The sequence below is a fragment of the Bison bison genome, unplaced genomic scaffold (assembly GCF_000754665.1).
Source record: "Bison bison bison isolate TAMUID 2011002044 unplaced genomic scaffold, Bison_UMD1.0 scf7180017864195, whole genome shotgun sequence".
In the NCBI taxonomy this organism is placed as follows: domain Eukaryota; kingdom Metazoa; phylum Chordata; class Mammalia; order Artiodactyla; family Bovidae; genus Bison; species Bison bison.
This window is the reverse complement of record NW_011494767.1, coordinates 628,395-639,214: the sequence shown is the minus strand read 5'-3', so window position 1 is coordinate 639,214 and position 10,820 is coordinate 628,395. Positions and strand designations below refer to the sequence as shown.

The window sequence follows — 10,820 nt, the reverse complement described above, 5'->3', positions numbered from 1 at the left end:
CCAGGGCTGATCTCCTTCAGAATGGACTGGTTGGATCTCCTTGCAGTCCAGGGGACTCTCAAGAGTCTTCTCCAACACCACAGTTCAAAAGCATCAATTTTTCGGCGCTCAGCCTTCTTCACAATCCAACTCTCACATCCATACATGAGCACAGGAAAAACCATAGCCTTGACTAGACGAACCTTTGTTGGCAAAGTAATGTCTCTGCTTTTGAATATGCTATCTAGGTTGGTCACAACTTATAAGTAAAGCAGCTTGTAAATATAAAGCTTCAATTAGAAATGAAGTCTATAAAACCTACTTCATTCCCCTGGCCATTGTACAGAGCTTCAGCATTCAGATGTTTCATGATACGCTTCTTCTCCATAGGATATATTAATGAAACTTTTATGTTTATCAAAAAGAATGATCTTCACTAAATTAGATAATTTTTTAATGTTTTGTTCTTCAAGCTTTTCCCATACTGGTCAATGATGATTGATTTTTATAATTTAAGGCCCTGTTCAAGTACAAAACACTAATTGCTCTCAAAAGTCAGTTTTAAAAATGTGTACAGAGGTGTATGCACACATCATCAAAAGTAAAATTATATTTTAATAATTACATTACAGAAGTAATTTTCTAGGTCTTATAAAATTTGTATTTTATTAATGTTCAAAATAAGTATATATTCCCTTATTGTCCACTGGGTGTCAATATGACAAAATAACAGAATAGCAATAAAGTAAATAATATTAGATACAGAAAAATTTTATTTATCAAATCAAGGTAAAGATCTTGAACAGAAACATAAGATTTTTGAAATTCTCTTTCTACCTTCCCCTGCCTACCTGCCTTTCTCTCTCATACCTTGCCTCATAGATAGTAACTCAAATATTCCAGGGATTTCTCTGATACCTCATCTTTAAGGTTTTGTTTCTTTTGCTTCCCAGTCCATGTTATGCATAAGTGATACCAAAGATGCAACTTACTGGATTCCAGTTTAACAACAATATGTCTAGCCAGAGGCAATATTAAGACTTTGATTTAACATGTTTGTTATTTATTCCTGCACAGTAATCCTATGACATACAAGAATCAGTGATCAAGATACTATTCCCAATTTTTTTCTAGAAAAGAAAACTTTGCCTTTTTTCTAATACATGAGGAGCTATATATTCAAACCTAGATTCTCTAACGGTAAATTTTATATGTTTAATTCCAGTAAAGAATTTTCTATCTTAAAAAACTTGTAATGATTATCAAAATTCTTATTCTACATATTAAGAATATATCTCATATCCTCCTTATAAAAACTGTTTTGTTCCACATAAAGCCATCGTTAGCCTTTAAACTATTAAGTGTGTATATGTGTGTGTTACCTTGAAAGATAGAGTAACTCTCAAATCTTAGTGCATATCACAGTCACTAGAGATACTCACCAAAAATTCAGGTTCAACTGATTGAATATGTCAGGATTTTTTTTTTAAATCATATCTCAGAAGATTCTTCTAGTAAAGATGCCCAGATCAATATTTGGAAGCTACTAAATTAGTAAACAAATAGCAAAAATTTCTAGATCAATAATTCCTAGCTGCATTGGAATTCTGATAGATTCTGTACTGTATAGAAGAGATTATGCTTTTAATAGGCACACTGATGTTTCTGATTATGTAGTCCATGGACCGCACTTTAAATGCTGTTGAGTCTCAAGGTCCTATGACTTGCTCTTACAGACCTCTGAGTTCTAATTTTAGCTTTGCCATCAAAGTCTCTTGCCTCTTGAGCAAGTGGCTCTGAGCTTCAGTTTCTTCATCTATAACATGAGATCAGAATTTCCTGAGGAAAATACCAATAAGTAGGCATAATTATTTCAATAATGTTAAGCTAATTGAACAGCAATGTAATGACAGTATTTAAATTCATTCAGAGTATGCTTTATATCAGGCAAAATTTAATCATGAAAATATAAATTTGCAAAAGACAATTTGAAAAAGTTATTTGCAATATCTAAATATTCTGTGCTATATAAAATGAATTGTGATAAAATTCCATTAAAATAAACTTCCCCGATGCTTTTAAAATATATTTCAAATTTTTCAGTCATATAAATATTAAAACTAAACAAAATATTAATAAGTGCAGTGATTTCTAGTGAAAAGATAGTGAGAAGGCATGAGATATGCACAACCTTTTAAATTTTTGAATTATGACAGAATTTGTTGTTAAGCATAGATCCTTCATGAAATAAATACAGGCTTTAGGCTTTTTCTAAGTATCTTTAAAAATTATATTTAAAAGAAATATGTTTCACTTTTTTTTTGCCTTCCACTTAGGGCCAAGAAGTAATGATATGAATAATCCAACTTATATTGGATTTGAGCGAGATGTATTCAGAACAATTGCAGATTATTTTCTAGATCTCCCTGAACCTCTACTTACCTTTGAATATTATGAATTATTTGTGAACATTTTGGGTATGTATAGATTTTTCCTTATTATTTAATTTATTTTACTGGTTTCCAAGTCCCCCATAATTTAAAAGATCTGTATGAAAAAAGATACATATGAAAGTGACAGGCTATAAATTATTTTAAAACTCAGAAATATTCTGGTTGCTGTTATGTTTTCCAGTCATTCAAATATACCATTCTAACACCAATTCTCTACACCAATAATGTCTTGCAATTCAGTTCATTTCTGAAACTACCCAGTTAACCCAGACCCCAAAAGTTGAGGGCAAAGTTTTTCAACTTGGATACTAACTACCCAGGACTAGCTTAGACCCCACAGATTAAGGACTCAGTTCATCAAGACTGTCCTCACTTCATACAGGAGCTGCAAATGGGGTCCTCAGGTTTAATAGCCCTTCTCCCTGGCTAATTACCAAACCCAGGGATTCCCACAACCCCCCTGAGGTTTAATAATTCACTGTGATAGTTTTCAGAACTCTGGAAAGTGCTTTACCTAATGATCACCAGTTTATTATAAAGTATATAAGTCAGGAGTAGCCAAGTAGAAGAGAGTTATAGGGCAAGAAAGGGGGGTAAGGGCTGTGCAGAGCTTCTATGTTCTCTTCAGAAATGTCACTCTCCCAAGTTTGTCCATGTATTTACCAACTGGTAAGCTCCCATAGCTGTGTTGTTTCCATTTTAATTTGAGGTTTCACTACATAGACATGGTTGATTAAATCATTGGTCATTGTTGATTAAGTTTGATCTCCATCACCACCACCAACCACCCTACCACCCCCTCCAGGGAGGTATGCATGTGTGCATGCTAAGTCACTTCAGTCGTGTCTGACTCTTGTGACACTGTGGGCTTTAGCCTGCCCAGCTCCTCTGTCCATTGGATTCTCCAGGCAAGAATACTGGAGTGAGTTGCCATGCCCTTCTCCAGGGAATGTTCCCGACCCAGGGATTGAACCCATTTCTCTTAAGTCTTCTACATTGGCAGGTGGGTTCTTTACCACTTAGTGCCACCTGGGAAACACCAGAGTCAAGTGAAGTGAAAGTTGCTCAGTCATGTCCAACTCTTTGTGACCCTATGAACTATACAGTCCATGGAATTCTCCAGGCCAGGATACTGGAATGGGTAGCCATTCCCTTCTCCAGGAAATCTTCCCAACCCAGGGATCAAACTCAGGTCTCCTTAAGTTAGGACTAAAATTCCAACCTTCTAAGCAAGGCCAGCACTGGTGGTGGTTTAGTAGTTAAGTAATGTCCGACTCTTACAACCCCATAGACTGTAGCCTGCCAGACTTCTCTCTCCATGGGGTTCTCCAGATAAGAATACTGGAGTGGGTTGCCATTTCCTTCTCCAGGGGATCTTCCCAACCCAGGAATCGAACCCTGGTCTCCTGTATTGCAGGTAGATTCTTTACTCAACTTTACTCAGGCCAGCCCTAAGTCAGCTCATTAGCGTAAACTGAAGCGTGCTCAAATAGGCTCATTGTGAAGGATAAAAGGCTCCAATCACTCTGGAAATTCCTTGGGTTTTAGGAGCTATGTACCAGGTATCTGAGAGAAAAATCATATATATGTTTTCTTAAACGACAGTTGTCTTATAATTAAGAGCTTTCTAATACTTGTAGACTGAAAGTAGATATTTTTAATGTATTTGACTCAATCCATTTAATTAGATTGTTGAAATAAATTTTAAAATTATTTTCATCACAAGTTGGAAAACCTCTAGTCTTGCACTTTGTAACTGAATGTTGCATGTGTCCTATTTAAGTGGCTTCTGAATTAAGCAGCTGCTATTTGTACTATACTAACAATATGTACTATAGTGATGCTTTATTTTTTTAATATTGCTATTGTTTTTGTTTTATTTTTGTCCACTATCATACAGTTGCATCTTAATTTTTGTTTCATTTCCTGGTAGTTGTTTGTGGCTACGTCACAGTTTCAGATAGACCCAGAGGGATACATAAAATCCAAGATGATCCACAGTCTTCAAAAATTCTTCATTTAAACAATCTGAATTCCTTCAAATCAACTGAGTGTCTTCTTCTCAGTCTTCTTCATAAAGACAAAACAAAAGAAGAATCAGATACTACTGAGAGACTCCAGATAAGTGATCAAGGATTTCAAGAAAAATATGATAAGAAAATGCAGCTAGTTAATTTTAAAAACAGAAGAGCCAGTGCTAATGACATAATAGGAGGAAGTTGCTATAATTTAATAGGCTTAAGTAGAATGCATGTTCTATCCTCTAACATCAAACCAAGGTGCTATTCATTAGAAGGAATTGTAGATTTACCAGGGAGTTCAAGTAAAGAGGTCTCCAGTGTCTTCCATCAATCTGTTCTGAACATAGAAGGACAAAATAATATGCAATCTTTAGGGTCTGAGACCAAACAGGAATCCCTGATGAATCTTCATTCAGAGGAAGGTATTCAAAAGCCATTCTCTGTTGGTTATAAGAGAACCTCTACTTTGACCATTCAAGACCAAGAGGAGTTATATAATGGAAAGTGCAAACCGAAACAGCTTTGTAGATCTCAGAGTTTACTTTTAAGAAGTAGTACAAGAAGGAATAGTTATATTAATATGCCAGTGGCTGAAATTATCATGAAACCAAATCTTGAACAAGGCAGCACCAGTGTGCAAACAGCTATGGAAGGTGAACTCGGAGAGTCTAGTACCACAATCAATAAAAGACTCTGCAAAAGCACAATAGAACTTTCAGAAAACTCTTTACCTCCAGCTTCTTCTATGTTGACTGGCACACAAAGTAAGGTTGATGCTTTCAATGCATGTAATATTAATTTTTAGTGTTTACTAACCCAGTTTTGCTTACCTGGCTTTTCTTCTCTGAAATTGCTTAATTTTTTTCTCCAAAAGAAAAAATTCTTGTTGTATAAGACTTGTCATGGCATAACTAAGATTTATTCTACTTACCTAAAGCACTCCTTTTCTTTGCCTTAAATTTCATTTATTCTGAGTCACTGTTTATAATTGGTGAAAGATTTTCAGTCCTTCATAATCCAATGGGTTATGAAGAAAATAATGAATATCTTACCATGTTTTTGAAGAATGTGTAAATTTCATGGAATAGTTAAACATAATATTAAAATATTGTTTTGCCTTCCTTATATAACTATATGATGGTAGTATTAAAACAACTAGTGTCATTGATGATTTTTTTTTTCTGGGGGGTGACTTTGCTTTCCTAGGTTTGCTGCAACCTCATTTAGAGAGGGTTGCCATCGATGCACTGCAGTTATGTTGTTTGTTACTTCCCCCACCAAATCGTAGAAAGCTTCAACTTTTAATGCGCATGATTTCTCGAATGAGTCAAAATGTTGATATGCCCCAACTTCATGATGCAATGGGTACAAGATCACTGGTAAGTTGATTCTTAAGGAAAGAATAAGTCTGAATCATAAACCACCACCACCACCACCACCATTCCCCCATCCCCAGCAGAAAAAAAAAGTTAGAAAACCAAACTAAGAATACTATTCAAGTGATGTCATGGTCTTGAAATCCTAGATTCTTGAGTTTAAAAGACTTGAAAGTCTAACCTTCCCTAATGTGCAGCAGAATGCACATTAATCCTTTGTGCCCAGTCTTTTATACTTTCACATCTTGATCTTTGTATTGTCTGAGGACTTTGCCTCTTCATTCATTCTATGTTAGAATGAGTCAGACTGTCAGACCATATTATATTGCCTCATGCCAATTCTGTTTGGTGGGGAAAGAAGAGGAGATAGATATAGGCACTACTGAAAGCTGAAGGGCACTGTAACCCTTGAAATAGAGAATTAATGGGAAATTCATGTGTAGTAAGTCAGAGTGTTTCAGATACTCTGGGAGTGGAAAAGTTGTATTTGATGTATTGTGTGAATTAGGATGGCTTGTCACTGTAAGCAGGAAGTTGGAAGAACTTCTGTGAAATAGTCTTGGGCTCCATATGAAGATGAGGGATGAGGCATTCATATGCAGATCCCCATTGGAAATGAACTCTTGAAAGTGTACCTCTAATATGTTCCTCTGTTTCTCTCTTTATCTCTGTGTCTCTCTCTCTGTCTATAAAGAACTGCCACTTCCTCAGAGCACAGCTTCAATTTACAGGATGTTCTTGTAGCAAGGAATCAGGAGCTAAGTTCCATTCTTCCACTCAGGACAGTTTTGTAATAATAACAGACCTAATATAAAGAGAAAGAATTACTCTCAGTGATTGTGGCACCACTAAAAAGCATAAGGAAGTTTGTAGGGGAAGATATTTAGAGAGATATGAGTAGAAAGAAGATAATTTTGATTTTACACTTTTCAGTTAGGTTATAGGACATCCAAGTGGAATTTATCCTAGCATGTTGGAAACATGAGCCTGGTGAAAAAAGATCAGGTCTGAAAGTACATGTTTTGCAAAGTGATAGTTGAAGGTATGGAAGTAAATGAGCTCTACAAAGCTGAGGAAAAAAAGAATAAAAATCTGAGGACTGAACCTTAGTAGAAGATAGGAAAATCCTGCCAGACATGTAGAAATAAAACCAAAAATAGTTCAATAAATATGTTCAGCATCTATTATGTGCACAATACCTAAAATACAATTCTGTATTCAAATTATTTTAGAATGAAGTGTGTGTTTATGTGTGCCTTATTAAATTAATCCCACAAAAATACAAATAGAATATATAACATATAAACACACGTGGTTACAAGATTGGTACCATATATCTTTTGAAACTGGAAAATAGTGTGTGCAAGGGTGCATGCATGTATGTGTCTTGTATTTGGTGGCTTATATGGATATAAATGAGAGTAAATTAGTTTTGAAACCCAAAATTTATCCCAGGATTTGAAGATCATCATGATGGAACTGAAAAATACATAAGTTGTCTTTAAAGACTGATGGAATAGCATTAAAAACTATTTTCCAATTTCAAAAGATATATGGTGCCAACCTTGTAACCACGTGTATTTATATGTTATATATTCTTCTATTTGTGTTTTTGTGGGATCAATTTACTAAGTCACTCTTCTCTAACAGTCTTTGTGCTGTACTGTGCTTAGACATGTCTGACTCTTTACAACCCTGGGGACTTTAATTTGCCAGACTCTTCTGTCCAGGGCGATTCTCCAAGCAAGAATACTGGAATGGGTTGCCATGCCTTCCTCCAAGGGATCTTTCCTAACCCAGGTGTCCCACATTGCGGGCAGATTCTTTACCATCTGAGCCACCAGGCAAGCCCAAGAATACTGGAGTCGGTAGCCTATCCCTTCCTGGCTTCTCCAGGGGAACTTCCCAACTCAGGGGCACCATATTTATATGGTATTAATGGAATCTGTGTATTTACTAATAAAAGCGTGACAAAGTTAAAGAAAAAGCTAAGTCTTCTGTAGTCATTTGGAATTTATATTAAGGAATTACTTAACAAGTACTAAAACAAAAGGAATTGGCATTTTATTCTTCCTAATGTTATGTTATTGTCCTCATTTTTAAAGCTGAAGTTGGCTTATCACTTTATCTCAATCTGTTAGCATAATGCTACCTAGAATTTACTGATAATCTAATTTATATAAAACCTTAAGCTTTTAAATTCATGTCTTTTATTATGTTTCTAGATGATACACACTTTTTCTCGGAGTGTGTTACGCTGTGCTGAAGAAGTAGATCTTGATGAGCTTCTTGCTGCAAGATTAGTATCTTTCTTGATGGACCATCAACAGGAAATTCTTCAAGTGCCTTCTTACCTACTGGCTGCAGTAGAGAAACATCTTGACTACTTAAGAAAGGGCCATGTATGTATTGTAAGTCTTAAAATTCTTTGCATTAGTCTATTGCAAATGTCAAATCATCTCAAACTAGCCTTATCAAAAAGGGAAACTATTTCAGCTCACGTAAATAACCTCCAAAAGTCAGGAATATAGACAGAATATGGAGATTCAAATAGCCAGAGGACTCTTTTCCATCCCTTCATCCCTTATTTCCATTTCAGTCTTATAGTTAAAAACTGGCTCCTTCACATGATGGAATATGTTTGATTAAAGTTAAAGTCATTCAGTCGTGTCTGACTCTTTGTGACCCCATGGACTATATAGTCCATGGAATTCTCCAGGCCAGAATACTGGAGCGGGTAGCCTTTCCCTTCTCCAGGGGATCTTCCCAAACCAGGGATCAAACCCAGGTCTCCCACATTGCAGGTGGATTCTTTACCAGCTAAGCCACAAGGGAAGCCCAAGAATACTGCAGTGGGTAGCCTATCCCTTCTCCAGTTTATCTTCCTGACCCAGGAATCAAACTGGGGTCTCCTGCATTGCAGGCAGATTCTTTACCAAGTGAGCTATGAAGGAAGCCCTATGGTCCATTGAAGCTCTTTGCATTCCATGGGGGAAAAGAGCCATTCCTTCACCTTTGATTTGAAAAGTTATTGGTATGGACTCATATTGGCCCAGTCTAGGTTAAATGCACATTTTTTAAGTGGTTGAGGGTGATTGAGTTGGAAAGAGGGCCATACTCTGAGTGACTCTACATAGATTAGAGAATAATCTGTTATTCAAAAAAAAGTAAGGATAGTTGGGGGTAGAATGGGAAGGAGAAAAGGAATCTAAGCAGCCAAAAGCAACACATCAGTTCTATTCAGTCTTTGACTGCCCAGCATATATACTCATGTTTCTTCCTATGCATATCATTCTAATGTTGCCATAACTTACCATGATTATAACTATCCTCTACAATTTCTTTCTCTTGTCTACAGATGTTAGAGGCCCTGCCCATATTCTTACACCTCAAAAATTGTAGAACACTTTTCACTATTTCAGAACATTAGTGTTTTAAGCGACTGAGCGACTTCACTTTGACTTTTCACTTTCATGCACTGGAGAAGGAAATGGCAACCCACTCCAGTGTTCTTGCCTGGAGAATCCCATGGACAGAGGAGCCTGGTGGGCTGCCATCTATGGGGTTGCACAGAGTCGGACACGACTGAAGCGACTTAGCAGCAGCAGCAGCAGCAGCAGTGTTTTAAGATGAATTAAAACATCATGTTGTTACTGTTTCACGGTTAAAAGAATAAAATCCATGGCTAATGGTACTAATGATGATTTTACATTATTAATATCTTATGTACATCCCCATTTTATGGATGAGACAAATCAAGACAAGTTTAAATCACTTGCTGATGATTATAAAGCTGTAGTAGATTGTAGGACTGGGAGTGAGACCCTACTGACTTATTGCTTCTCTGCTGCATAATACAGTTTTCTTAAAGTGTTGAATGTTTGGTGGCAAAATAATATGAACAAAATTCCATTGAAAGAATTATTTACCAAATAGGAACATGACCTGAATCAATAGATTTGACTGTATCATTTTGTTCTTTACAGATTAAAAATCCTGGAGATGGAGTGATTGCTCCTTTGCCAACATATTCATACTGTAAGCAGATCAGTGCTCAGGAGTTTGATGAACAGAAAGTTTCTACCTCTCAAGCTGCAATTGCAGAACTTTTAGAGAATATTATTAAAAATAAGAGTTTGCCTCTAAAGGAGAAAAGGAGAAAAATAAAACAGGTAAGAGATTGAATAATTTCCTAATCATAGATATTTCTAATATGTTATTGCTGTTTGTTACTTAAAAGCATTTAGAATCTAATTTCTTATTTTAATATTTTGAATTTTAAAGATTATATATATATAACTTATGTATTTCTACCTGCTTGGTTTTACTCTGTCCTGAAATTAATAATAACAATAATAACATATACTCTCCTTTATGTCAAGTATTTTGTATTTATAGCATGGATTGCTTTAGGAAAATAATTATAAACTTTAGATTATAATATGTAAATTTTAGTGACTCATCATTGCCATTTAGAATTTTGGCTCTATATCAAAGCACTGTAGCCACATGATTCTAGCATGTCCAATTCCAGATCTGAGACACTTGAAGAAATATGAAATATACCAAGTAGATCCCAGTGACCTTCATGGTGTTACCAATGAGAAGAAAGAACATCTGGAATTTAGGAGAATTAATACCAGAAGAGAATCCTAGAGCATTAATGCTAACTGGGCTCCAAGAAATATTACAAGATACCTTTCACATGTGAGAAAGTGGAGGGGATAAAGTAAAGGATAAAGTAAAAGGATATTTATCAAATACATGTTTGAGAAAAGCACTGAATTCTTATAAAATTCTTATAAAATCTTGACCAGTGGCTTCAGCTTGGTTAATAATGTTAAATATCTTCTAATTCTTCACCCCATTTTTAAGTTTCAGAAGGAATATCCCTTAATATATCAGAAAAGATTTCCAACCTCTGAAAGTGAAGCAGCACTTTTCGGTGACAAACCTACAATCAAGCAACCAATGCTATTTTTAAGAAAACC

The 10,820-nt window shown here is 35.6% G+C and overlaps 1 protein-coding gene across 4 annotated transcripts in view; it reads left to right on the top strand.

The window, feature by feature from the left end:
* The window catches only part of DEPDC1 (DEP domain containing 1), a 22,415-nt gene that overhangs the window by 9,819 nt on the left and 1,776 nt on the right, over positions 1–10,820 (top strand). The window contains exons 7-12 of one of the 4 annotated variants that reach the window (XM_010844139.1): positions 2,316–2,456; positions 4,366–5,217; positions 5,660–5,832; positions 8,055–8,231; positions 9,816–10,001; positions 10,705–10,816. In XM_010844139.1, coding sequence (XP_010842441.1) covers positions 2,316–2,456; positions 4,366–5,217; positions 5,660–5,832; positions 8,055–8,231; positions 9,816–10,001; positions 10,705–10,816 — 1,641 coding nt within the window. Of the gene's footprint in view, positions 1–2,315; positions 2,457–4,365; positions 5,218–5,659; positions 5,833–8,054; positions 8,241–9,815; positions 10,002–10,704; positions 10,817–10,820 lie in introns of all 4 variants that reach the window. The other 3 variants (XM_010844138.1, XM_010844141.1, XM_010844140.1) reach the window with 3 other exon arrangements.